The 26,330-nt window shown below is 52.3% G+C and overlaps 1 protein-coding gene across 3 annotated transcripts in view; it reads right to left on the reverse strand.

Annotated features, from left to right (window-relative positions):
* PPFIA1 (PTPRF interacting protein alpha 1) overlaps positions 1–26,330 on the reverse strand; it is an 87,974-nt gene that overhangs the window by 18,678 nt on the left and 42,966 nt on the right. For all 3 annotated transcript variants that reach the window (XM_079928370.1, XM_079928369.1, XM_079928368.1), the window contains 9 exons: positions 24,432–24,563; positions 23,195–23,257; positions 22,042–22,121; positions 17,711–17,846; positions 14,467–14,690; positions 12,172–12,403; positions 6,828–6,979; positions 5,785–5,957; positions 5,286–5,379 (listed from right to left, as the gene is read on the reverse strand). In XM_079928370.1, coding sequence (XP_079784496.1) covers positions 5,286–5,379; positions 5,785–5,957; positions 6,828–6,979; positions 12,172–12,403; positions 14,467–14,690; positions 17,711–17,846; positions 22,042–22,121; positions 23,195–23,257; positions 24,432–24,563 — 1,286 coding nt within the window. The remainder of the gene's footprint in view (positions 1–5,285; positions 5,380–5,784; positions 5,958–6,827; positions 6,980–12,171; positions 12,404–14,466; positions 14,691–17,710; positions 17,847–22,041; positions 22,122–23,194; positions 23,258–24,431; positions 24,564–26,330) is intronic.

Here is a 26,330-nt window from a genome sequence, read left to right on the forward strand (position 1 = left end):
TCTATGTACAATTAAAGCCCAAAGTGTTTCACATAAAATTTCAAGTAAGTGTTCCTTGAAGTCAACCTTAGGTTTCCTGGGAATAGTAAATACTGTATTATCCAGGAATGATTATACCAGAGAACACAACATGTATCTTAACAGCTCAAGCAGAGTAAAAAACCCAGTAAACTTTTCAAATTAAAACAAACAAAGCTATTCGTAAATTAAAAACAAAAGCTGAGTCCACATGAGACTGTGACCACCCTGACACAGGACCCCAGCGCTGGAAGGAGTCGTGGAGGCAAGAAGGGCCCTGTCGGGCAGAGCAGCCATCAGCGCTGAACTGAGTGCTACTTCCTGTTCCCTGAAGACGACTCCTCCTCAAAGACAGCAGCTACACCTTATGTAAACATTCACGGGGGCCATACAAGCCTCTGAGCGCCGCAGACAAGGCCTGCACAGGCCAGCCAGGGACAGCCTGAGTGTGGTCCCCGGACCGCCAGGCTGGCCAGGAGGCGGCGCCGCAGCACCTGCCAGGCCGGGGGCTTTCAGAACCCCGCGCTCTGAAGGGAGCCAAACAGGCACTGAATCCTTGGCACGTTGCCAGAGGCTTCATTTTTTTAAAATATGCAACAGATATTCACCGTAGACGAGAAATTCAGGGTTAAAAAGAGCCCACTGATCCCATTACCTGGAGATTGGTGCACACTGTTCTGACTCTTTTCCAGGCAAGAGTCGCTCGCTTTCATAAAAGGCCTTTCCTACCATGGATGTATTTCTGGGATTTTAGAGCTCCGGTCCAGCACCCTGATGACACTGGGATACGGTGACGGTGACAGGACAACGCGGCTGAGAGACGCGGGAAGCCAGCGAGAGGGCGAGGAGGCCCGCGGCCTGGGAGCACAAGCCCCCTCCTCCCCGAGGTGCCCGTCCCGCGCTGGGGGAAGCACACCCGCAGGCGGGCATCAGCGGCAGGGCCCCCACTCCTGCCCCTCCCGCCAGTGGGGCACAGGAGCAAATCACTGCCGCTCTCCCACTTCATCTAGGAACCCACTTCTGCCTGCTGCCGACACAACCCGCGACTGCTCCGAATGGAATGCCGCGTGCCCTGGGATTCTCTGTTTCTACTCTCTCCTGTTTCCAGTTCTTCTCAACTGGAAACGCTCACGCTCCCCCCGGCGGAGGCCCACCTGCTCCCGCGGCTGCTTTTCTTCGGCGCGCTCGTCCGCACCACAGGGCTCCTGGCTGCCTTACGACCAACTGCTGACATTTTATCTGTTCGAGATCTGGGGACTGCCACGGCACACAGTTTTGTCTCCCTCACTGAACCCCATCATAGACAGCCTGAGAAACCAGGGGATGAAAGCAGCTACCTGGAGACTATTTGGGAAGCTATCGCTAAGTCCTCTGCCAGAAGCAGAACACCTGGTCTCCGCTAATGGAATATCGGTAACGAAAGGCCAAGAGAGAAAGACTTGATGACAAAAAATGGTATTTAAGAAACTCTTGAGTGGCAGAATAAAATCTGTTCAGTCCCTCACTTAGGAACAAATGTGTTTCTTTAAAAAAAAAAAGTACTGATATCAAGAGCAAAGAAATAAATAAATGTGAAGTACAGCCTACCAACTCGCCCGTTCACTCACACGACCACTTTCTAATAATCAACAGAACCGTCTTTTCTTCCTTCTTTACTACAGCTACCAAGATAAACATGACAGGCATTTAGTCCTCAGCTAAGTTAACTGCAAGGGAAGGAGGTATTCCTTCACAGGTCAATCTTCTAGAAAACAAGAAATCTTCCAGTCATTAGCTCCCAAGCCTAAAACACGAGCACTAAGGTGACAGGACTCCAAATGCCTTAAATCTCCCCAAAGCATCCAGCTCTGTTCCGAAGAAGCTGAGCTACGAGCCAGTATCCTGCGGGATGAGGCGTATGCCATCTGCCGGGATCCCGCGGCCCCGAGCCACGGTCCAGAAGCAAACAGAGGACTCGCTCCGTTTCTGCTGGGATTGATTTCCTTCCTCTGCAACGCTCTCTGCTGTCACTGTCTCACTCTCATCTTTGACCTCAGTTTACAGAGCGGACTGGGGAAACGAGCTCAAGGGGGCTGCCTCCCCTGCGGGCCAGCTGGGACGAGGTCAGCACTGTGCCCACCCGGCTCGGGCCACGCGTGCGGGGCTACTCGGCTGGGACTTGATCTGCCCCGTCAAGGATCAAATTCTAGACCCCAAGCGGGATTTCTTAAATACCTGCTCTAGTAGTCGACTCCTGTGGCACACTTACTAACCTCAGAATCAGAGGCACAGGAGAAAGACATTCAGAAATACGCTGAATTCTATGGGGAACAGACACGCCTATGAGAGAAAGGTCATGTCATATGTGAATGACAACATGCGTTTTAAATTGGGACAGAAGCACCACGGTCAAGCCGTCTTTCCTAACGAGACGGTTGTGTGAGGTGCTGATCAAATACCATACGAGTGGCATCATCCAGACAACAGACAGGGCCTCATTTCTCTGACACTGACACTCTGCACACCCGGCACCTCCTACAAAGGCTCACCGGGCTCCACTTCACCGACGCAGCCACGCAGGCCGGTGCAGGGCCGGAGAGAGGCCCGGGCAGGAGGACTGCGGTGCCACTTCCCGTCAAAAGCAGTGCAGCTCCGAGCCTGTAGCTGGCGACGGGCAACGCGGAAGGTTTCAGGACCCACAGCACAGCAAACCCCACGACTCAGCTTCCCCCGTGAGCGCACGACAGCGTCAACCAAGGGGAGGTGGAAAGACAGCATTTACAGCACCAGGTCCTTATTAACGGGGCCCAGTTCAAACGCCGCTGAGCAAGTGCCCGCACGCGGGGAGCCCGTCTAGAGCCCAGGCCACCGCGACGATGGTCAGGGACGCCGGCTCCCACGACAGCTGCAGCCTCCACGCCCCACCGAGCACACGGGGAGCCCGTCTAGAGCCCAGGCCACCGCGACGATGGTCAGGGACGCCGGCTCCCACGACAGCTGCAGCCTCCACGCCCCACCGAGCACGTCCAGCACCAAGCGTGCCCGCCGCGCTCTCTCATGTAGCTTTCATGAAACCTGAAAGTCTCATCTTCACCAAATTTTGAAAATTCTCTAAAAAAGTGGACGCACTGGCTGTGTAAATTCAGCAGTTAAAAGAGCACCTCTGAGATAAATTGGGGCTTGATAAAAAGAAAATATTTCTGACAAGCGTATTTTGATTCTCCCATCGATAATGCCATAAACGTTAAACTATATTCAAACAGTACTTTTTCTGGAAAGCTAAAATATTTTTTTCACATTTATAAGTAAAGCATTCTCCCTGAAGCCAATCGTATCTCTGGTTAACTGACAGAACTAAAATCACCCACTGTAGTCAGAAAACCTTCGGACTCTGCGTTGTTCTCCAGGTCGTCAGTACATGTTAGAACTTGCCGCGCGTGACGGTGGAGCAGAGAACACCCTGCTCGCGCACTCTCGGCCGTGGTAACACAGAGTCAGAAGTTCAGCCCGAGCACCCGAGCTCCAGAGGAACCTGCCTAGCAGACGCACACACACCAGCGCACGGAACTTCAGCACACGCCGGGCAAGTCACCCAGCGACGTCTGCCACGTGCAGCCCACCACTCGAGCTTCCTCCTGAGAATTACAAGGCAAATGGAGAAAACACAGTGGAAAACTACGTTTGACGCTACGTGAAACACCAACGCTCAGGAGCAGAGGGTGGGAGGGCTGGCGGCACAGCCATAACCCCTCCTGGTCTCTAGCAGCTGAGCGGGAAGATGTCAAGTGAAACGCCCCAGCAGAATCTAGGGCACAGAAGTGTCCTGGCATGACTCCAGAAGGGCAAAAGGCTCTGACGTTAAGTCCCCATAAGCGAACGGCAGTCACCTGAGTTCGGGTACGACACTCTCTACAGTTCAAAGACAGCAACACTCAAATCAGCTTTTGCTGTTGAGTTTCTACAGTTTTCCACTTCCAGGGAACCAAAGACCGAGTATTCCTACGGTGCCGTGAGCAATGACCGAATGGACAGCATTTCCCCCGGAACGCAATCAACACTATGCCACGCAAGATAACTGTGATTTCTAAGAAGAGAGCTAAAATGAGGCAGGTTTCACAGAAGAAAAATCAACAGGCAACTTGAGGGGCTAAAGGCAAACTGGCCTCTAGTGGAGAGGGTCCCCGTGGGCTCAAGGGTGGTCCTGGGGTCAGTGCCTGCAGGCCCCGGATTCCAGACCAGCGTTGGTTTCTCAAGGTGCCTGACAGTGGCCAGATGACCTTCCCCATCGTCAGATTTATCACAGAGCCCACCCAGCTTCCCCCGTCTCAAGGGCCAGTATTACCACCTTATCACCACCTTCCCCAGTCTCAGGTTCGTGCTCACCCGAGACTACAAAACGTTCTATCTTATTTCCCACTTGTCAGTTCACTGGGACAGCCTCCGCCTATCCAGGTCATCTACTTAGCGCTCGTTTGGGATGTGGTCACCCGACACACAAATCGTCCTGGGTCAGAAAACGTCTCTGGACCCAGAGACACATGCACACGCTATGTGCCTCTGTGCCTCATCCTGGGGCATCACAACGCCCGAGCTCCTTTGCAGAAAACCATCCCTACTGTTATCGCTTATTTTCAGAAATCAGGACAACTCAGAATTAAAATTTAATAAGATTGCAAAACTGAGAGTCTGTTTAAGGTAAAAATACAAAATGTACCAGAGGAGGGAAAAAAAGGGCAACGTGGTAAGTGACAACTTCCTGACTGATGGCTAGCGTGAGCCGCAAATGCCAAGTCCCCGTAGTGGCTGCAGTCACACGCGCGTCTGCCCCAGCGCCGGCACTGCTTAAGGAGCCTCGTGGACGTATACGTAGACGTACCTGTACAGCTAATGCTCGTAAAGGCCCCATGGGGTATGTACTACTATGACTCGCATCTCACAGATGAGAAAACTGAAGCACAGGAAAGCCAAGCTTCCCAACGCCCCAAAGCTGACTCGTGCAGGAGCCGCATTCAGATACGAAGGCTCCGTGGCTGCGCACGACTCGGCCACGACACGTCCTCGCCAGAGAACTCTCTAGAGTGGACTAGGAGCCCACGTGTGAGGCCTCCCCGAATTCACAGGTGTTCTAAGTCCTCCGGGAAGCACAGTTTAATAAAGGCTTTGGGCTAAGCTTTCAGAAGATAGTATATCTACAGAGCTGGATATCACATTTAATCAATAAACATTAGTTAAGCATCAGGAACAACTGAAAACTGTTCAGTGAGATCGACAAAAAACAAAAACCTTACTTTTTTTGAAGTTTACGATTTTTTTCAGCCTGTCCTCCCAACTTGCTGAGTCCCAAGGCATCTTGAGATGAGTTTTCCGTCTCTGAAATAACAGCTACGAGGAAGCAGAGTGGTCGAAATATTGAGAGAAAACCAACACGGCCGAGTTAGGTGTTTCTGTGAACAGGCGGAGGAGTTTTTGTAGGGAGAGCGAGGAAAATTCTAAAGGTGAACTTTCCGACCAGACGGCCCACGCGCACACACGCACACACGCACACGAAAACGCTCAAGAGGCAGGAAGGCTGACGCCTGGGAGACGCTGAGCTGCTCAAGGCAGGCAGACGTTACCCGTGCTCTCTGGGCCGTGTGTGGACCCACTGGGGAAACAGACCCGGGAGAACACCCAGCTCGTGTGAGAGGAAGCACGCGGTGGCGACAGGGCGGCGGAGGGGCGCGCAGAGGTGTGCGTGCAGCCCCCTGCTCACTCCGAACACTGAAGGGTCGGCTGGAAACCACCCACCTTGTCCCAGCGACTCCTTGCCCAGGGCCCCAGGCCGGCCCTTCTCTTTCTTGCCGAACAAGCGGCCGATAGAGGACTTGATGCCCTTCTTCTTGGGGGCTTTGTGCAGCGAGTCCTGGCTGCTACTGCTACTGCTGGGGTTGCTCGCGGGGCCGTCCTGCGAGCCTGTCGAGCTTTGGGGACAGAAAGTGACCTTTAACGGGTGGCCTCGCGCAACCACACCCCCTACAACGCTCGCTCCCCACACCATGCGGCAGACGGGGCTCCTCGCGGACCGCGGCGCGCACAAGAGGTGCAGGCTCCCCACCACGGACAGCTGCTCCCGAGAGGCCGGGACTCTCTGACGTGAGCTCTCCTCCGAAGGGGGAGGGGCCCGACTCTAGACCACCCAGTGCAGAGGGTGCTCCGAGCCCCTCAAGGTAATGGCCCGGCAGGTGCAGACGCCCCCGGGGCCGGGGCAGGAGAGCGATGGTCACCGAGCAGGGGCGCTGGAGAGATGACCACACGTGCCCTGCATCGAGTGCTGCCTGGCTCCGGACAGGAGCTCAGCAGGTGGTGGTCTGAACAAGGCCAGCGTCACAGAACTGCAACTGACAGTCTCCTGAGAGGAGGCACTCGGGGAGCATGGAAAGATGGGGTGGGACACCTCACAGCTCGGAAAGGACAAGAACGCATCCGAGAGCCACGCAGTGTCCTACAGAGGAGTAACGCTCAGAAACAGCCCGCGCCGGGCGGAGGCTCCAGCCAGAATAGGAAGAAAGTTCCCAAAGGAGTTAATCTGTAGAATCTGCAGAAACGAGGTGTTTCTAAAATTGCTGATATCTCTTAACTCTTTCCTTGCCAAGCTGACTCTGTCCAAACAGAAGGCACCTCCTGCCGGATTTCACTACAGCGCCCAGAGCAGGGGTCGGCACCCTAAGTCTATCACTTCAACAAACACGCTGAACTGAGTGGTATTTCTTTAAAATCATCATTCTGACTTGTTTTTCAAGAGAAGACGAACAGATTTCCTGAAAGTGGAAGGAGGAGAGCAGGGCCCTTACTTGCGTGCGTCCCTGATGTCCTCGTGGCTGGCTGTGTGCAGCGCCCCTGTGTGCAGCCGGTCCAGCCGAAGGGATCGTGGGGACGAGGGGGGTGAGGTTTCACATTTGATGGTCGTCTTGTCGTCTCGTACCTCGTCTCGGGAAGCCGGCAGCTGAGGGATTGAGATAAGTGTAAAATTAGGTGACAACAGACTGTGACGGATAAAGGAAGTCACGGAGGCTCTACGTTATAACCAGAAACTTATCTGAAAACCTATTAGCTATGCTTTCTGCCAGTACAAAAAGGCTTGATCTAGCCTAATGCCATCTTAAAGGGCTGTCTTGTTCATGAGAAGCAAGGCTGTCAGCAGAGGGAGCCGGCCTGCACCCGCACGAGCGCGGAGACCTGGACAGCGGCCTCCCGTGGCCTGCCGTTCCTAGAACCCAGGCCACCCGGACAGGCCCGCAGGGGCAGCAGAGAGCTGCGCCCCGCCTGAAGCCACCACCATAAACCACGCATGGCGTTAACCACCGCGATGAAGAGGACCCCGAGGAAGAGGACGGCTGTGTTTATCTCCTGATGCCATTCAACAGGAACACTAGCACGGGGAAGAAACCTCTCAGGCAAACCTGTCCAGACCTTTCTGTTTGAGAGGAAAAAAGAAATAGCTTGTTCTAGGTCTTCATCAAAAGACGATCTCTTCCAGACTCCCAGCTTTTTGCCTTATAATGGGATGTGAGTATGGGAAGCAGGGTGGTGGTTACGGTATGGGGAACAGGTTAACCCCTTCAGGGTCCAGGCAGATCTCCCTTATAAATTTGGGTTTAGTGGTTAAGCCAGGTTAGATTCTACGAAACATGCACGGCAAGCATTTGTAGAAACAATGCGACTTGAGCAACCGACCTGTGCCTTTTTAATGGGATTCTGTAAAGAATAATACTGATCCACTGCAGCCCCACAGTGGCTTGGGGACAACAAAGTGACCCGGGGTAAAACACAGCTGAACTCATTTAAGCGACAGCTGGATAAACTGTGTCCTCTCCTGATTTCTAATTACAATCATCAGATAGCAAAAGGCTAGAAAGGCTAGAAATCATCAATGTGAAACTTAACAGGGATCGATCTCAAGTTCAAGTTCAAACAATCCTTTACAAAAATCAAACGGGTCAGGGAAGTGACACAGGCCTGAGTTGACTAGGGACTCCGTGGAGACAAACAGCTGCTTTGAAGCCCAGTAAACACGACAAGGCCCTTCCCAAGGGCCTCTTCCTAAGGAAGTCCTCCGGGCCCACCCAGCCTGGCACCTCCCCCGGGATGAGAGCCCGCCCCACTGTGCCCACGTGACTAGGACGGGCAGCTGCACGCAAGCTGGGCAGGCGTCTCGGCATCCACGTGCGGCGTGGAGGAGGCGGCAGGTCCGCCGGTGCCTGGTTCTTGGCGCACACACGCCAAACCTAGAACAAGGCCCTCTCAGTAGCCAGCCAGCGAGCTCAAGCTACCACATGCAACAGACCAGGCCCCCCGGCCGGGACGTAATCAACAGGCCACTACCTTTAATGAGAAAGTCTTGCCACCAAGAAAACTACGAACGTATGCAGCAGAACTGTGTCTCACTGCCGACCTGTGGACTGTGCAGGGACGGCACAGCGTGGCCACCCTGAGGGGCACGGGTCTACCGCTGTCCTCACTTAACAGCAGGGCAAAGCCGGGCCCAGAGCGGGCGAGCGGCTCACCCAGGTCACAACCAATCGGTGACAGAGCCGGGACTTTAAACTGCCGCACTGCTGTGGCCTGGCAGAGGGGCGCTGGCGCGCTGGGCGGCTGGGCCGCAGCACGGCTGCGCAGTGAGTGCACGCCCAGGGGGTTGTGAGCCTGAGAGGGAGGGAGACATCGTGGTCAACAGATCTGGCCCTCAGCGCACCGTATTCCCTCCAAGAACAGGGGCTCAGTCCAGGGTTATCTGAGAGGAAGGAGCCCCGAGCGCTCTCCGTCAGGAATGCTGTGAAGGAGACAAGAGCTCCTGGTGGAAAAGCGGGCCAGACGGCGCCAGGGCTGAGGGTCCAGGTTCTGAAATCAGACAAATCCACACTGCGCTGCTGACTGACTGTGCGAGCCTGGGCACAGCACCTGGCCTCTCTAAGCCTCGGCGTCCACGTCTGTTGAATGGGGATAACAACAGCACCTGGACCTCACGTGGGTGTTTGTGGGATTAGGGAACAGACTCGTAAAGCATTCAGCACGACGCCTGGCACAAAGTGACAGCCTACCGAATGCTACTACCTGTGACTATTAAAATTGCTTTCCCCCAAATCTAGCATCTATGGCTCCGCTTCCATCATTTCTTTTTTTTTTTCTTTCTGTGGTACGCAGGCCTCTCACCATTGTGGCCTCTCCCGTTGCGGAGCACAGGCTCCGGACGCGCAGGCTCAGCGGCCCTGGCTCATGCGCCCAGCCGCTCCGTGGCATGTGGGATCTTCCCGGACCGGGGCACGAACCTGTGTCCCCTGCATCGGCAGGTGGACTCTCAACCACTGCGCCATCAGGGAAGCCTCCCATCATTTCTTTTTAAAAAACACTATGGGGAATTCCCTGGCGGTAGGGTGGTTAAGGACTCAGTGCTCTCACTGCCTGGGGCCCGAGTTCGATCCCTGGTTGGGGAACTAAGATCCCGCAAGCCTCGCAGCACAGCCAAAAATAAATAAGTAAATAAACAAATAAATAAAATTTAAAAATAACAAAAAATAAAAACCACTATGTCTATTGTAAATAAGCGTGCAACACTTAGAAGGCAAACAAGCGCGAGAAAGGCAAACTCTTACATTTGTCCCAGTGAACGACCTATTTCCAGCGGAACCATCAGCATATGTTAAGTGGAGGGTGAGTTTCAACACTTCCATTAAAACGTCAATTATTCACCAGTACTCAACCACATAGTGTTCATTCACGTAAAACGACAGGGACTCTTCAATACTTCACAAAGAAACAAAGGCATGCTGAATTACTAAATATTTTACCTTTCTACGATGCTTCCTTAAATCACTAGGCTGACAGATGCATGCAAAGAAATGAAGAGAAACCAGATTTACTGCACACTTTGAAGTTAAAAATTCAAGGATCAGTACAGGCAAATATATTAAAAAGAAAATGACAGAACACATGTAAGTGAGATAAGATTTAGAGAAAATGTAACTGGAAATAGAACATTTTTTTGACCACAAAAGTTAAATATAATAAGCTATTCAAGATTTCCTAGTGAAACAGTATAAATTTTCCTCAGGAAGATACAATTCTATTACAACATACTCCATTTCTTATAATATGGCATTCTGTATAACAAAGGGCCTTAACAGTTGTCTATTCTAAGCCAAACTTCTCTATAACTTAGTTTTTCTTAATAAGAAACATGTTATACTTTAAAATAGCAATCTAACTGATGAGGAAGTAATTGCAATACCTATTTTAACACTGAACAAATCTAACCACCTATTGGACATTAACGTAAAATCCTTACCTAGAATTTGATTTAAAACTTCTCAAAATAAATTTATTGATTAAAGCAGGTACCCTGTGAAAATATGTAAGAATAAAAGCTAGCATAATAGCAGACAGTCTTTACATTTTATGATTCATAGAAGATAATTTAATTAAAAATAGTCTAGTAAAGACACTAACTGTGCATGTTTAATAGGCTGATGAGATTTACCGTCTTAAGTAATACAAGCACTGAAACCAGAAAGTACGTTGTGTCAGAGTCCATGAATTCTACACTTAGCGGGTCATTTCTTTATATAAGCAGCATCTCACTTATGAATTACACGTATGCTATACAGTGTGAGCAAAAACACTCTGGTCCATCTACATCATGCCTGTAGCCATACCTATTATGCAGTGATACACTACATAAAACTTACCGCTATGGGGGAAAAACACTGTTTAATGAGAAACGAAGAAACCCCACTAATGAGCCACAAGCATAGACACACGCTGTGGAGCACAGCACTGCTGTGGAAGGGACTGATAACCGAGTGGGGAGGACGGGGAGCGGAGCTGGATGGTAAACTACAGACCCGGCGGTGGGGAGGCTGGGGTCTGGATTAACTGATAAAACAAAGGATGGTACAGGGAATCAACACCGATGACAGAAGCAGACACACCGTCAGCCAGGACAGAGAACCACATAACAACAAAGAAAAAAATACACAGAACTGTTTTTACAAATTCTCTGAAAGATACTAAGCATGAAACCACAAATGAAATCGTCAAAGAGTTTTAATTATCAGCTAATTAGCTAATGATGTAAATTACAGAAGCAGTATATGCCCAAATACCACGACATGGACTAGTCACCACTTCACGTGTCACTGAAATGATTCACAGTTGATTTACTTATACGCTAACAATGCAGCTAAAATGAAAATGGGTGGTAACAGAAAAAAGTTATAACACAAGTGCAGTTAAAAAGCAGAATATTGTAAATCCGACTTCACGTGGTGAACAGCAATGCACTCAGAAGACCTAAATCCACAGAAAGCTATAACGTGTGCTCCAGAGCTGCACGCTGTCACCACGTGCTCATCGCGTTTCCAGATGAGGAAGAGTGAGGACGCCCGTTTGCTTCCCTGGGAGCCGCGGGGCACCAGCTTTTTTTTCTTTTTTTTGCGGTACGCGGGCCTCTCACTGCTTTGGCCTCTCCTGTTGTGGAGCACAGGCTCCGGACGCGCAGGCTCAGCGGCCATGGCTCATGGGCCCAGCCGCTCCGCGGCATGTGGGATCTTCCCGGACCGGGGCCCGAACCTGTGTCCCCTGCATCGGCAGGCAGACTCTCAACCACTGCGCCACCAGGGAAGCCCAGGGGCACCGGCTTTTAACCTGGTTTCACATGCAGAGCCGGCGTGAGTGCGTGGCCAGCTGCCTCAGCAAGAGGACCACTTTAGCTTTTTCGGTTTTGTTTTGACCGCATGCCCTACCCCCTCCAGTGAGACATCCCTAGTGTAAAGGAAGACAGCATCGACTCTCTGTACAGTGTTCGAGATGCCATTAGGGCTGCCTATGTTTACTCTTGCTAAGCTGTCTATTCCTGAAAAACAAAAACTTTTCTGTAGCTGCTGCGCCTTGCAGAGGCCATGCCCAATGTTACACAAAGGAGAACTTTGGATGAGTTCATGATGACATGCTAAGCTGGTGGTCCAAACATCAAAATTAATTTGTCATTAATTGGGGGGACTGATTAAATACTAGCTTTAAAAATCTTGAACTTCTGAACATAGCAAATGCACCTGACTTTCTTCTAGGTTAACAAAGAAAGCAAGCAAGCAAACCAGGTGTGCTGGGGGAGGGTGCAGCAGGGAGAAGGCAGACACTTACCAGAGTCATGACGCCTAGTCTGTCCACTTCCCTTGCCGGGCTGTGCGGGGCCCTTCGAGGGGTGGGCCGCCCGCTGCTGGGAGGGGAAGAGCTGGCCCGAGAGGAAGCAGGGTACGGGGGGATGGAGCTCACTGATCGAAAACGACCAAGGCTGTCTAAGCTCCCACTGCCCACCCTGCTCTCAATCTCCTCCGCCCGCTGCTCCGTGTTCTCCTTTTCTTCTTGTATCAACCTGAAACAGAATAAAACCGTCACCTGCCTTTGTCAGAAAACAGAGGAACGTGTCTGGATAACAAATCTGGGTCTGTGTTCTGTGTTACGATTGACGACTTAGCACTGAGTTGCTTCCGATCATTCACGTTTGATTTTCCTTATTTACACTAAATTCTGATGGGGGCTGGGTGGCAATGCTCACTGCATAATGAGACATTTAAAATTTACAGCTTTTTTACAATATTTAAAATTTACAACCTTCCCTGTTGTTACAGCAAAGCAGCACACCTGTCTATCAATTTTTTCAACTGGAAATAGGGAACTCTGATATAATCAAAAAAGCAATTCACAAAGCAATGTGGAGTTTCTAAACACAAGTCCCTAGACCTGATGAAAATGCTGAGTTGATTTTAAGGTTGAATTTGAACAAAAGTATTATTTCATAAAGTTCTCTACCAGCCTCATGTGAGTTTCTTTTTTTGTTTGTTTTTTTGGGGTTTTTTTTGTTGTTCCCCAACCAGGGATGGAACCCATGCCCCCTACAGTGAAAGGGCAGAGTCTTAACCACTGTACCACCAGGGAAGTCTCTCATGTGAGTTTCTGGATTCACGTCGACCACAGCTGCATTACTCTGGAATTCAAGGTTAATGTTCCTCCCCCCGAATGTGTACTGGATGGTTAAATAGCAGTCTAAATATCTGACTATGCAAATACAATTATTTTGATATTAAAATACCGGATCCTTGTCGTAACCTTTCCAATTTAAGTTCTGTTTATATATACTGAAAGTATTTCCTCATTTTTGATAAAAAGTCGATGGGCAGAATTTACCAGTTACATCAGGTCAACCTGTTGCATAAGGAAAAAATCATTTTTACCTGGCTACAAAAATAAAAGTATATTATCGTTTCACAGTTCCCGCAGGGATGGGGAAAGACAGTCTTTCAGAGCTCGTCTGGGTTCAGACATGGCTCACGAAGCAGTCAGCCTGTGAAGTCCAAAGTGCAGGCAGCACCACCTACTTTTGCCGTTTATTCTGCGGCCTCTCCTCTCTGGCCCCCGTTCTCTGCAGGTGGGAACGGGCACCTCTGCCTGTGTTAATGCGACAAGAGCAAGCTGAGCAGCAACTCTGACCGGGTCCGCCACAGGGTCACCGGCCTGGGGCTGCTCTGCGTGTGGACTTGGGACAGGAGGTGTGGCCATGGCAGGTCCGACACCGGCAGGCCTCAGGGTACCCGACCACACTGCCGCCCCCAGACCTAAGGCCTCCTGATCACTACAAGGCGTCCTCTGGATTCTATTCCCTGTTTTGCAAAGTAACTATTACAATTGCTACGACAGTTTCTAAAGAAAACATCTTAAATGTACTGATGAGACTAGAAAATACTCAAGCACACATCCTCTGACCCCTGTCTTACAAGAACCGATTTTCACATTATGTTAATTTAAAAGCAAATCGCAAGTCCCAGTGGGAGCCTGCCAACCCGAAAACCCCAGCTTTTCTGTTCCCGGTGGCTTTGGGACACACCACAGAATACGCGAGGCTCCAAGGGACCCACAAGAGGGCGACCTCTCCGTGCCGGAGGACGCACGGGCTGCAGGGGGGCATCAGCTCAGAGCTGGGGGGGACACAGCCGGCTGGCAGAGGCCGAATAAGGGTGTGCCCTCACTTTCTGCGGCACGCCCACCAGCCCTGCCCCGGGAAAGGAATCCGGGGAGCCGACTCCGCCCCGACTCCCTGGCGCCATGTCTCCGCCCTGCACCCCGGACGGGCATGGCCTCGGCTCTCTGCACCCCGCCATCTCTCTCCAGGTGTGTCGGCAGCTTCCGGGGGCAGGGGCTGAACGCCTCACGCCTCTCCTCCCCCTTCCACGACATCTCACACAGTATGCTGACCCCACAACTGTGGAGACAACGCCCTGCTTAACTGAGCTTTATAAGCAAGGGCAATCTCAGGACTTAAAATTCTTAAAACAGAACCGACGTACGTTTCCTTATTTATGGAACACTTAGGCTTTTCTAAGTAGCGACCACCCCTCGGAGACACCGTGTTTCCGGGAAGCCAGGCACGGGCACACGCACCGGATCTCTTTGTTGATGGCGTCCAGCTGCTCCTGAAGCATCATGGCCAGGGTCTGGGCATCGGCCTGCCCGCTGGGCGACAGCAGAGTGGCCGAGCTGAAAAGCGTGTCCCCGTCGCCGGCGCCGTCAGGCACGTCCGCGCCGCTCTCGAACGCCTGCGCCACGTGAGCCAGCACGCTGGCCTGCCGCGCGCGCTCCCAGTCCTGCTCGTCCAGGGTCTGCACCTGCGCAAGAAAGGCCGCGGTTCAGCAGCGACCGTCAGGGCAACTGCAGGCTACCAGCAACTTGAAACAACTTTACACAGAGACCCAGAAGATCTTGGAAAAATGGGTCACGCTTAGAAGCCACTGACATCTGTGAAGTGAGCAGTACTTAGGAAATGGGCAGGAGGAGAATCTATTTCTCAGAGAGCCTGGCCACGTTCACTTCCTCGCCTGGACGGGAGGCAATTCTACGACGTTATGCGCAAGGCTGAGGCAACCGCGTCAGAAACAAAAACCGAAAATTAAAAAAGTTAATTCCGTGCCACCATCAGCCAGGCTGAAGGCAAGTAAACAAAAATCCCTCAGATCCAAAGCTGCCGGGGTCACCTCGGCTGCCATAGCTTTTACCAGCGCCACCACGTGACAGGGCTCTCAGAGGTCCCTTAGTCTCGTCTCCCAACACGCGCAGACAAGAGCAGCAGCAGAAGGGAGATGGGAGAGCCTGCCCCCGACAGCCCTCGGGGCGAGGGAGCTGCAGAGCAGCGGGGCTTTGCTAGGGAACTGCAACTCGCGTTGCAAGGACACCTCCGTGCTGAGCCCGGACGCCCTCTGCGCTGTCATCAGAACATGCACAGAAGAAGCGTGCTCGCTGGGGCCCTGCGCTGCCTCTCCTCTGGGGCCATCCCACACCCCTTCCCTCCCCAAACCTCCTCCCACTCCCCATCCCCACCTCCACGCTCAGCCCAGGGTCCTGCCTTCCGTTTGCCAGACACGACCTCAGAGTAACCACGGGGCAGCCTCTAGACGCAGGCTCCCCAGCCCCCTGCCCCTGGGGCCTGTGCCCACGCAATCCGTCTTCCGACCCTCCCCAGGGCCGGGCCACCCCCTTCAGCTGGTCCAGGATCACCTGCCATCACTCCTCCTTCCCTGTGGCTAATCCACGTCCTAGGGGCTCATTCCCAACAGTCTCAGGATGTCCACTCCCTCCTCTCTCCTTAAAAGCACACAGCAGGAACCACAGAACTCTCCCTCCAGGGCTCCTTCCAGCAACCACTGCGTTTCCCTGAAAGCGCCCAAGGGCAGCCTCTACGCCGCCCCTTCCCTCCTCCGTCTGTCTCCCACTCTCTGCAAGCAGGTGTGGCTCCAGGGGGCTCCGTGGAGCCCGCACGCCTAGGTCCCCTCCCCCACACTGCCCAGCAGAGCGCTGGAGTCTCTGACTCAGCAGCCCCACCCTCCCGGGCTACTCCTCACCCCCCGCCGCCCTTTCTCAGCCTCCCGACCTCTGAATCCGGGGTGCCCCACGGCTCCATCCGTGGACCTCATCTCTCTCTCCACAGGCACCCACCGGGTGACCCTATCTGGCTCATGCCTTTAAATACCACCTGTATGCCCATGACCCCAAGTCTACCTCGAGTTGAGAGCTCTCCCGGGTCCTGGAACACCCAGCTGCCGACCTGTCCACCTGAACGGGACCGAGGCCCAGATCCCAGCCTCCCCCGACCCGGCTATCTCCCTCACAGCAGGAAACAGACCCCAGCCTTGAGCTGCTCCCGGACCGCGACCGCCCCCGCGCCCGTAGCCTACGTCCAGTGCACCGGCCCATCTGGCTGGCACGACCATTACCTCCGAATGGCTACTTCCCCTCCCTTCCTCAGGTCTTTGCTCGAACGCCACCCTCCTGGAGACCCTCGCTGGCCACCCTGTTTAAAAATTATTATTCCCCTCCTTGTTTGGCAACTCGGGTACCCTTGGTTTCCTTTCCTTGCTTATTACCATCTGGCTGTGGTGACTGAAAAATACGTCCATGAATTCTTTAATCCTCCTCCCTTCAAGAGGCAGAGGGCAATTCCTCCCTGACCCCCGTGAGTGAGGGCAGGACTTCGCAGCTCACTCTAACGATCAGAACGCAGTGGAAGCAAAGGTGTGCAGCTTCCGGGACTGCGGCATGAAAGGGCTCTCCCCCGCTCTCTCTCGGAGGGAGTTCTGAGGAAAGCCAGCCCCATGAAGAGGTCCACACGGCAAGGACCGGGGCCCTCTCGCCAACAGCCAGGTGAGGGAGTCTGAAAGCGTGCCACCCAGCCCCGGGGGAGCCTTCTGGTGGCAGTGACCTCAGGAGGCCCTGAGCAGGGCCCAGCCCACTAAGATGCTCCCACGTGCACACGAACTGTGGACTATTAAATGTTCACTGTGAAGCCACTGAGCTTTGCAGTGATTGGCTATGCAGCAGTAGATAAAGAATACACACAGCATGTTTTATTTTACTTTCCATTCACTGCTGCCTCTCTCTTCTCACTAGGGAGTGCGTGTTGGAGTGTGCGTGCGTGCAGGTATTTTGTCTGGTTTTTTTTTTTTTTTTTTTGCGGTATGCGGGCCTCTCACTGTTGTGGCCTCTCCCGTTGCAGAGCACAGGCTCCGGACCCGCAGGCTCAGCGGCCATGGCTCACGGGCCCAGCCGCTCCGCGGCATGTGGGATCTTCCCGGACCGGGGCACAAACCCATGTCCCCTGCATCGGCAGGCGGACTCTCAACCACTGCGCCACCAGGGAAGCCCATTTTGTCTGTTTTTAATTCTCTGCTGGAGCCCTAGGTCTGAGGATGCCTGGCCCAAACTAGCTGCTCACTGAATATGGGAGCTCAAAATACAGAGACATATATAAAAATATATGCCGTGAAATGCACAAAAATATGAAGGCAGTTGGACTTCCAAATGAGAATTCTCACTACAAGATGATGAATGTGCGTATTCATTTACTCTTAAGGACGACCTCAAACCTGTGCTAATCAGCACTGTGCTGTGCCTTACAGTAGGTCACATGTTACCAAAATTTGTTCTTAAAAAAAAAAAAAGCTTGCCTTAAAAGTAAACTCTTAGTCAGAAAAAGGAGAACGGGGGTAGGGGAAGAGAGGAAGCGACCCATCAAGCTTTGTTTCAAGACAGTCTCCGAACCGCAGGGTGAGGAGGCCAGTATCTCACAGAGCGCTGGTCCCCGGGACAGGGGGCGGGGCTGGGCGGGGCGGGGCGGGGGGGGGGGGGGGCTTGCCTTGGAAGGCTCGTCGCGCAGCGCTGCCAGCCGGCCTTTCTGCGGGCGTCGCAACACCGCGCTGCTGCTGAAGGAGTCCGAGGGCCCGTCTGCCACGGGGAACCTGAAATCTGGGACGCTGCCCAAGTGGGGTCGGCTGAAACACGGGGGAAGAAAAAGGTCATTATTAGGAGGAAAGTGACCTCACTTTGTTGGCCAAGCCGGAACCTGTCAACTTGGAAACTGAGTGATGTCACAGGAGAAGGTCGCCCAGGAGGGCACCGCTCGCCCGCTCCAACAGCACCCCGCCGCCTGCCCCACCACATCCGGGAAAGCCAGCGCGGACACGAGGACATGCCAGTGACAGGGACGGCACCCAGCTGTCTGCGGCGCCCAGGGGTCTGTGGTCCACCTGGGAACCCGCCCTCAGGTCAGGGCGCTGGGCCCGGCACCTGCCCTGCTTTTTCCTTGACATCCACACCTCCCCTCTGGCCTTCAGCTGTTCTCTCCTTTCCTGTTTGGGCCAAGATGCCCAGTGTGAAGCCCATCAATCATAAACATTCCTCTACCTGGAACACCGTCTACACCGCTCACAGCGCCTCAGACAAACCCGCAGCAGAAACCCCTCTGAACCACGGCTTAGAGCTTAGATGGACTGGTGTTTCCGAATCAAAAGCAGAGTCCTGGGTGTAATTACATTAACGATCAAGACGCTAGGCTGAAGAAGTCCCAGAACAGGTGGCTGGGGCCCTGAGCATGACGACAGAAACTGGGCGTGGGTGTCAGGAGACACCCCGGTCAGCGGAGGCGCGGCCCAGCCTTGACCATGGGCCCACCTGCACTGCGGGCCCAGCCCAGGAGCTGCTCGGCCCTTGTCTCTGGGAAGAAGGGTGGCGCCTTCATTCGCAGGAGCCCTGAAATCCGGGAAACAGACCCCACTCCCCTGAGGAGAGTAAAGCTCTCCTCACACCCTCTGCAGAGCGGGCCAGGACCACGTGCTGGCTCAGCCTCCTCTGGTTCACCCACTGCTCGACGTTTTTAAAAGAAACGTCTTCCCAACAAACACATGAAAGGATGCTCAACATCACTAATCATTAGAGAAATGCAAGTCAGAACTACAAGGAGATATCATCTCACACCAGTCAGAATGGCCATCATCAAAAAATCTAGAAACAATAAATGCTGGAGAGGGTGTGGAGAAAAGGGAACCCTCTTGCACTGCTGGTGGGAATGTGAATTGGTACAGCCACTATGGAGCACAGTATGGAGGTTCCTTAAAAAACTACAAATAGAACTACCATACGACCCAGCAATCCCACTACTGGGCATATACCCTAAGAAAACCATAATTCAAAAAGAGTCATGTACCAAAATGTTCATTGCAGCTCTATTTACAATAGCCGGGTCATGGAAGGAACCTAAGTGTCCACCATCGGATGAATGGATAAAGAAGATGTGGCACATATATACAATGGAACATTACTCAGCCATAAAAAGAAATGAAATTGAGCTATTTGTAATGAGGTGGATAGACCTAGAGTCTGTCATACAGAGTGAAGTCAGAAAGAGAAAGACAAATACCATATGCTAACACATATATATGGAATTTAAGAAAAAAAAATGTCATGAAGAACCTAGGGGTAAGACAGGAATAAAGACACAGACCTACTGGAGAACGGACTTGAGGATGTGGGGAGGGGGAAGGGTGAGCTGTGACAAAGCGAGAGAGCGGCATGGACATATATACACTACCAAACGTAAGGTAGATAGCTAGTGGGAAGCAGCCGCTTAGCACAGGGAGATCAGCTCGGTGCTTTCTGACCACCTAGAGGGGTGGGATAGGGAGGGTGGGAGGGAGGGAGACGCAAGAGAGAAGAGATATGGGGACATATGTATATGTATAACTGATTCACTTTGTTATAAAGCAGAAACTAACACACCATTGTAAAGCAATTATACTCCAATAAAGATGTAAAAAAAAAAAAAAAAAAAGAAATGTTTTCAAGTGTTGCATAGGATTTGTCCCTTGTTTGCAGGAGATCAAAGTCTGGAATCTCCCTTGAACCGCAACCGCCTCCCCTTCCCCTCCGGCCTCCTGCCTAAGGAAACCGCTCCTCCTTTCTCAGCATGACCTCTACCCCACTGCTCGGGGGCCACAGCACGCTTCCACATCGGGTGAAAGCTACGACACAAAATCCCGCACGTGCTTTTGGTGGCTGGCGGATCCTCTGAAGTCCACAAACGCCCCCGGGTTCTGTCGCCCCGCAGCAGTCATTTCCCAGTCTCCTTACGGAGCCCAGCCACCATCTTTGTCCCCCACTTGTCAACAGAGGCTGGCTTTCCTCCCAGAAGATCTCAGAGACAAGGTGACTGATTTCACTGTGAAGTCCTGCCAAACAAGCCGAGCCTGCCCTGCCCACGAGCCATCTTTTCAGTCCCCCCTCCGCACCCCGAGGCCCCCCTCCCCACCTGCTGTGATCCGTCTTTTCCCATTTCTACAGCTCCCAACCACCTCTCTGCTAAGCCACTTGACATTACACCTCGAGAACTGCCTCCTTGAAACGTCCCCCCCCGCAGTACCCAGCCCCTCCAGCCCACTGTCTTCAGAGCACAGACTTCGCCTACAGTCCCCACCGTGCCATCAGAACACGGAGGCCCCCCTCCGCCCCCCTGCGCCATCAGAGCAGAGCCCCCCCGCCCCCCTGAGCCATCAGAGGACAGAGCCCCCTCCCGCCGCCCCCCTGCGCCATCAGAGCACAGAGCCCCCCTCCCGCCCCCCTGCACCATCAGAGCACAGAGCCCCCCCACTCCACCCCCCTGCGCCATCAGAGCACAGAGCCCCCCTCCCGCCCCCTGCGCCATCAGAGCACAGAGCCCCCTCCCGCCGCCCCCCTGCGCCATCAGAGCACAGAGCCCCCCTCCCGCCCCCCTGCACCATCAGAGCACAGAGCCCCCCCACTCCACCCCCCTGCGCCATCAGAGCACAGAGTCCCCCTCCCGGCCCCCTGCGCCGTCAGAGCACAGAGCCCCCCCCATTCCAGCCCCCTGCGCCATCAGAGCAGAGCCCCCCTCCCGCCCCCCTGCGCCATCAGAGCACCGAGCCTCTCCCCCCACCGCCCCCCTGCGCCGTCAGAGCACAGAGCCCCCTCCCGCCGCCCCCCTGCGTCATCAGAGCACGGAGCCCCCCTCCCGCCCCCCTGCGCCATCAGAGCAAGAGCTGCTTCCTCGTCCTTGACTTTCACTGTCACACATGGCTCTGGTGACCGTGCCCAAGGCTTTTCCACTGAAAACCCCCGCAACTGTGCCAGCCCTTCGCTTCTGGCACCCGCGCCCCCTTCATCACTCAAACTCCCAAAAGAGTAACAGGCTGTGTCCACCTCCTCCTCCAGGTACCCGCACCGTCCTCACACGCACCTCATCTACCCTGTGAGCAGGGCTCTGCCTCCACCTCTGACCTCACCCTAGAGGACCTTAGCCAGCAAGTCCAGCGATGCCGCTGTCCCGATCTCCCTCCACCCCCCCACCCCCCACCGTCCGTAAGCTCACACACTCTCCTTGAAATTCTACCCCCCGGTGGTTCTGGAGACAGGGAAAGTTTCTGGCTCTGTCTCTATCTTCCTTGATTTCTCTTTTTTTCTAGGAGGTTCTGCAAGGACCCTAGACCCTGACGGTCCCCTACGTTTGCAAATGCTGCAGTATCTGTATAGGCTCCGAACTGTCTCCTAAATCACGATTCAAGCAGGAGTCTCTTTCCTACAGATGGATGAATGTCACCAGTTAAGCTCTTCAATAACTTTTGCTAAAGTTTAACTCTCACTTGATGATCATTTTCCACAAAGAAAGCAAAGAAAAATTTAAATAGCTTAAAAAGAATTATCGCCCCTATAATGACAAGTAAGAAAAAAATCAGGATGCTGAGTCATTTGCTCAACTCACTCACAAGCCAGGTGGTTCCTCCCACGGCAGCCAACGCCAAGTCATGTCTCAATACATTTTAAAATGACTGCAAGTCACTAACCTTCTGCGATTCTTAAGAAACATCAGTGTCACAGTCTGCCAGGTCCCTCAGATGAATACACCCAAATACTAACGAGCCGCCACCCTCCTTCCAAACCGCCTCCTGTGGTTCTGAGTCTTGTCAGCAATGTGACTGCCGCTCTCCTGGGTACCGAGTTCTAACCTCAGGAATCATATTCTACTCTTCCTTCCCTCTAGCCTGCCACTAGGCTACAGGCTCCTGGAGGCGCGACCACGAGCTATACCCACCCAGTCATACTGTCCACGCAGCCATGACACGCCCTTGTATACACACGACAGTGCTGAGCAGAGCTGTGGCCTGGGGAACGTCCTACCTGTGGTGTAGGGGAGCCCCTCTCAGCCCCGTCTGGTCCAGTTCAGCTCTCAAGGCTTCCAGGGTTAGTACGAGCTGATCCTACAAAACAGCAAACGGCATAACACGTGTTGCTTCCAGGATATAAAATGACTCGCATCAAAACGTGCTCAAATGCTGAACAAAACCGTAACAGGTTACATTAGCAGTTGTAAAATCCAAACATTTTAATTCTGAGAAAATGTTCTCCAAGAGTCCTATAGCAAACATAAACGCTCAGACCAGTATTAACTTTATAAGCTGTAGTGAACAAGAAGTTACATCTTGGTTGTAGAAAAGCTCTCAGAAGAGAAACGCCAAGCCATTAACAACAATGAATTCTGAGACAAGCTGTACTTGGGGCAGGGCTGGGGGACACACACGCAGGATTCACTCTCCATCGCACTCGCTCCTCTGCATTGCTTCTAGCTGTCTACACCAAGCACACATCCACTCATGTGCCACCCCTACTCCCAACGCCACTTCCTCACAGGGCAAAGCGACAAGGCAGACTGCCAGAGTTTCTGAGTCAACGGACAGCCTTCCTGCTCTGCGCTGTGGGCCACAGCTGCCACTCACCTCATGTGGCTACTGAGCGCCTGGGACGGGCCACCCCAAAGCGCCAAGTGCTGTGACCAGAAACCACAGCGCAGGTTTCAAAGACTCAGGTGGAGAGAAGAACGTAAGGCAGCTCATTCGTTTTTAGAGCAATTATACGCTAAGATAACATTCTGATTACATAGGGTAGGACACAATACAATTAACTTCACCTGTTTCTTTCTACGGTTTTAAATGTGGCTACTAGGAAATGTTAGATTACACATGTGGCTCTTATTATCTTTCTGATGGACGGCACTGTTCCAGATGAAAGGCTCCTGCTTTGTTTCAGCTTTCAGATGAACCCAGAAAGGACTCAGAATTCTGAAGCACACACACCTGCTGGACTCTAAATCCATGTAAAACGCAAACGCCTTCAACACACGAATCCCGGAGTGCTATATATGTTATAGCAGTGGACTAGCCATAAAGAAAATGTAACTCAACTTCTGCTAAACAGCCGTAATAATTATAATAACAATGAACCCAGCTCAATTCAGCTCTTAACAGATTTCTAAACAATCTAGAGATTGAAGCACCTTATCATGTTGCATTTCTTCTAATTGCTTTTTTGCATTTTCAACTTCTCGTAGGAGGGAATTCTGAAAAAGATATAAATAGCCTTTTAGTGTTAATTCTTAAAAATGTTCCACGTACTATAGGACGGCTACAGTTCTGTCTGAAACAGTGAAGCACCGCGGGAAGGAATGGGCCACGTGAACATACTAATGGGCAGATCACACTCCCAGGGTGAACTGCGAGCCACGAGGCCAGATGACACCTTTTAATCATAACCTGTACATATAAAATTTCCTTCTTCACCGACTGATTTTCTAGATGTAAGGAGGTCAAGTTCATGGGGTAAGTTAAACTGGTTTATACCGGCTTTCAGCTTTTGCAGTTCAGTGGTCACTCGGGAAACCGGCACAAGTTTCACATGCAAAATTCAAATCTGAGACAAAAATAGTCCTACCTTAAGGCCGGCCCGCAGATCAGGGAGGAAGTGAGGTAACTGCCCTATGTGGTCTCTAGTAATGCATTTCATCGTGGGTTTTGTGTAAAATGAAACGTGCCACATAATTAGTGGTAACCACTGGTCTCTCCCAAACAAGCATCAGCCCAGGTGCCAATCTCAGGGAAGATTCTTGGGCCTCATGTCTAGGGCACTGGTGCAGTCGGGACAGGTTTTTTATCAAACCCGAACCAAAGTGTCGCCCATCAGAGCTTCTCTGACATAGATTCTCGGCTACTCCTTTACTCTGGTTACAGCTACAGTAGTTCCATGATGAGCAGCAAGAGTCCAGGCTTAGACATTTTCCAAACCAAATGAAAAGAGAGAAGGCTGGAGTTGGAATATGAGAACGCTTGTTTTTAGATGGTTAAATCTTTTATATTACATCACACACAAGAGACAGAAATACACCTCTAATGCAAGAGCAATGAAGGGGTGAGGGTGGACCTAGAAAATTCTGGCGCAGGGGCTGATAAACTCGGCCCGCCAGTGGCACACAACCACGTCCATTCCTTTACGGATTGCCTGTGGCTGCTTTCATGCTACTTAACTGATCAGCATGAACTTCCTCTACTCAATTACTCACGACTGGTAAACGCCTAAGATATTTACTACGTGGCTGGCCCGCTATGGAAACAGTTCTCTAACTCTTGTTCTGGAGAGTAAGAATGACAGGCAATTTCCCACACGCACAGCCTGGGCGAGGACGTAGCCCCTGGTGCCCCTTTTGCAAAGGGGCCTTCGGGGACGGTGTGCGAGCGCACCTTGTCTTCCAGAGCTGCCATTCTCTCTTTAAGATGAAGCTGAAGCCGCTCGTTGGATTCTGAAAGCAGCTTGTCAACAGTGTCTGATAAACGTTTATTGTGTTCTTCGTTCATTTTTTCTCTCTGCCTTGCCTAAAATAGGAAAAACAAAAACTTACAAACTTCAAGAACAAGTATGGTCATTATTTTAAAAGCGCCAAGGAGCGATGACGTGACTGGCCTATGCCCTGGCTCCCCAGGCTGCCCCTCCCACTGCCATCTCCGGTGGACTCTGCACCGTCACCAGAACCGACTGGATCACCAGAGCTGACTGCAGGTGCAGAGAAAGGTCCCTCCCACTGCTTCTGTTCCACAAAGCACCCAGGGGGCCTCATTAGTGTCACCAACCATTAACTGTCTGATGGACTCAAGGAGCAGATTTACACGCAGAAAACAAGCACATTTTAAAGGGGATCAGCTTACACACACACTGGAGGGGGAACTTCCCAGCATGTAAACAGAAGCTTGAATCTGGATTAAGGGGGTAAAATGAATTCAACTTATAAAGCAAAAGGTAAAAAATTTCATTTTGGGAAAAAAAACAGTGGAGACAGACTTTCACATGTTTTTCTTTATACTCTTAACATCACCTGAATTCTTTGTAATGATAATTTATACTAAAAAACTAGAAATAATTACCGCAAGTAATTTTTAAATGTAATAAAATTGGTAAGTCTGTGTTCTATAAAACTAGCATCAACTTCATGGTTTCAAAAGCTTATTTTCACCCCACACCCTGAATGAACACAGAAGAAAAGTGGAGGGGACAGAAAGTGCTGACAGGCAGCACACATCAGGGCAGGTCCCCTCGGCGGGTCTCCCTGTTCTCCTAGGTTGTTGGAAGCACAAAATACAAAGCGCTCAGAATCACGCCCAAAACACAGCGACCACCACCATCTAGAAGAGGCCCAGCTCACCGTACGATAAGGCTGTCAGCATCCAAATTAAAAAAAAAAAAAATGTATTTATTTATTTTTGGCTGTGTTGGGTCTGTTGCTGCGCGCGGGCTTTCTCTAGTCGCGGTGAGCGGGGGCTACTCTCGGTTGCGGTGCGCGGGCTTCTCGCTGCGGTGGCTCCTCTTGTTGCGGAGCGCGGGCTTCAGTAGTTGTGGCACGTGGGCTCAGTAGTTGTGGCTCGCGGGCTCTAGAGCGCAGGCTCAGTAGTTGTAGCGCAAGGGCTTAGCTGCTCTGCGGCATGTGGGATCTTCCCGGACCAGGGCTCGAACCCACGTCCCCTGCACTAGCAGGTGGGTTCTTAACCACTGTGCCACCAGGGAAGTCCCTCAAATATTTCTAAAGCAAAACCACTTAAAAGTTTGCTTTGAATTGCCTTAGTCATAAACTGCATCCCTGTTGCAACGAGTTCTGGAAGTAATGAAGTGCACCCCTCAAGCGGTCAGAGTCCAATTCTCCGCCTAAGAGGGGAGGGCGCATGCCTGTGTCGGGGGCAGGGGCGCCTGGCATGCAGATCTCTTGATGGGAGGCAGACGCTTTCCTTCCTGGAAGCTCACATTTGATGCTCTGCAGTCCAGGCCCAGGAACGCCGCTTTCTGGTGGTGACAATACTGATGTCGCACGCCTGGACCTGGGGCCACCACTCGCTCTATTTCCTGGAGGTTCCATCTCGCCGTGTGACCAGATCTTCCAGGAAAGCTCCCTCAGGACTCAGCTGATGTGAGCCTCCACCACCACGCTTTCCCGATGCTCCTTTTTACCCCATCTCCGAGCACAGGAGTTTTCCTCCTGCTCAGGAACGGCCATCCCTACGTCTACCTTTGTGTCTGGAACAATACTTTGGGGTTCAGGACAGCGATCAGGCCTGTGACCGGAATCTGGGACTCCAGTGCCACACCCCAGGCAA

Source organism: Stenella coeruleoalba (assembly GCF_951394435.1).
Source record: "Stenella coeruleoalba genome assembly, chromosome: 8".
NCBI classification, from domain to species: Eukaryota; Metazoa; Chordata; class Mammalia; order Artiodactyla; family Delphinidae; genus Stenella; species Stenella coeruleoalba.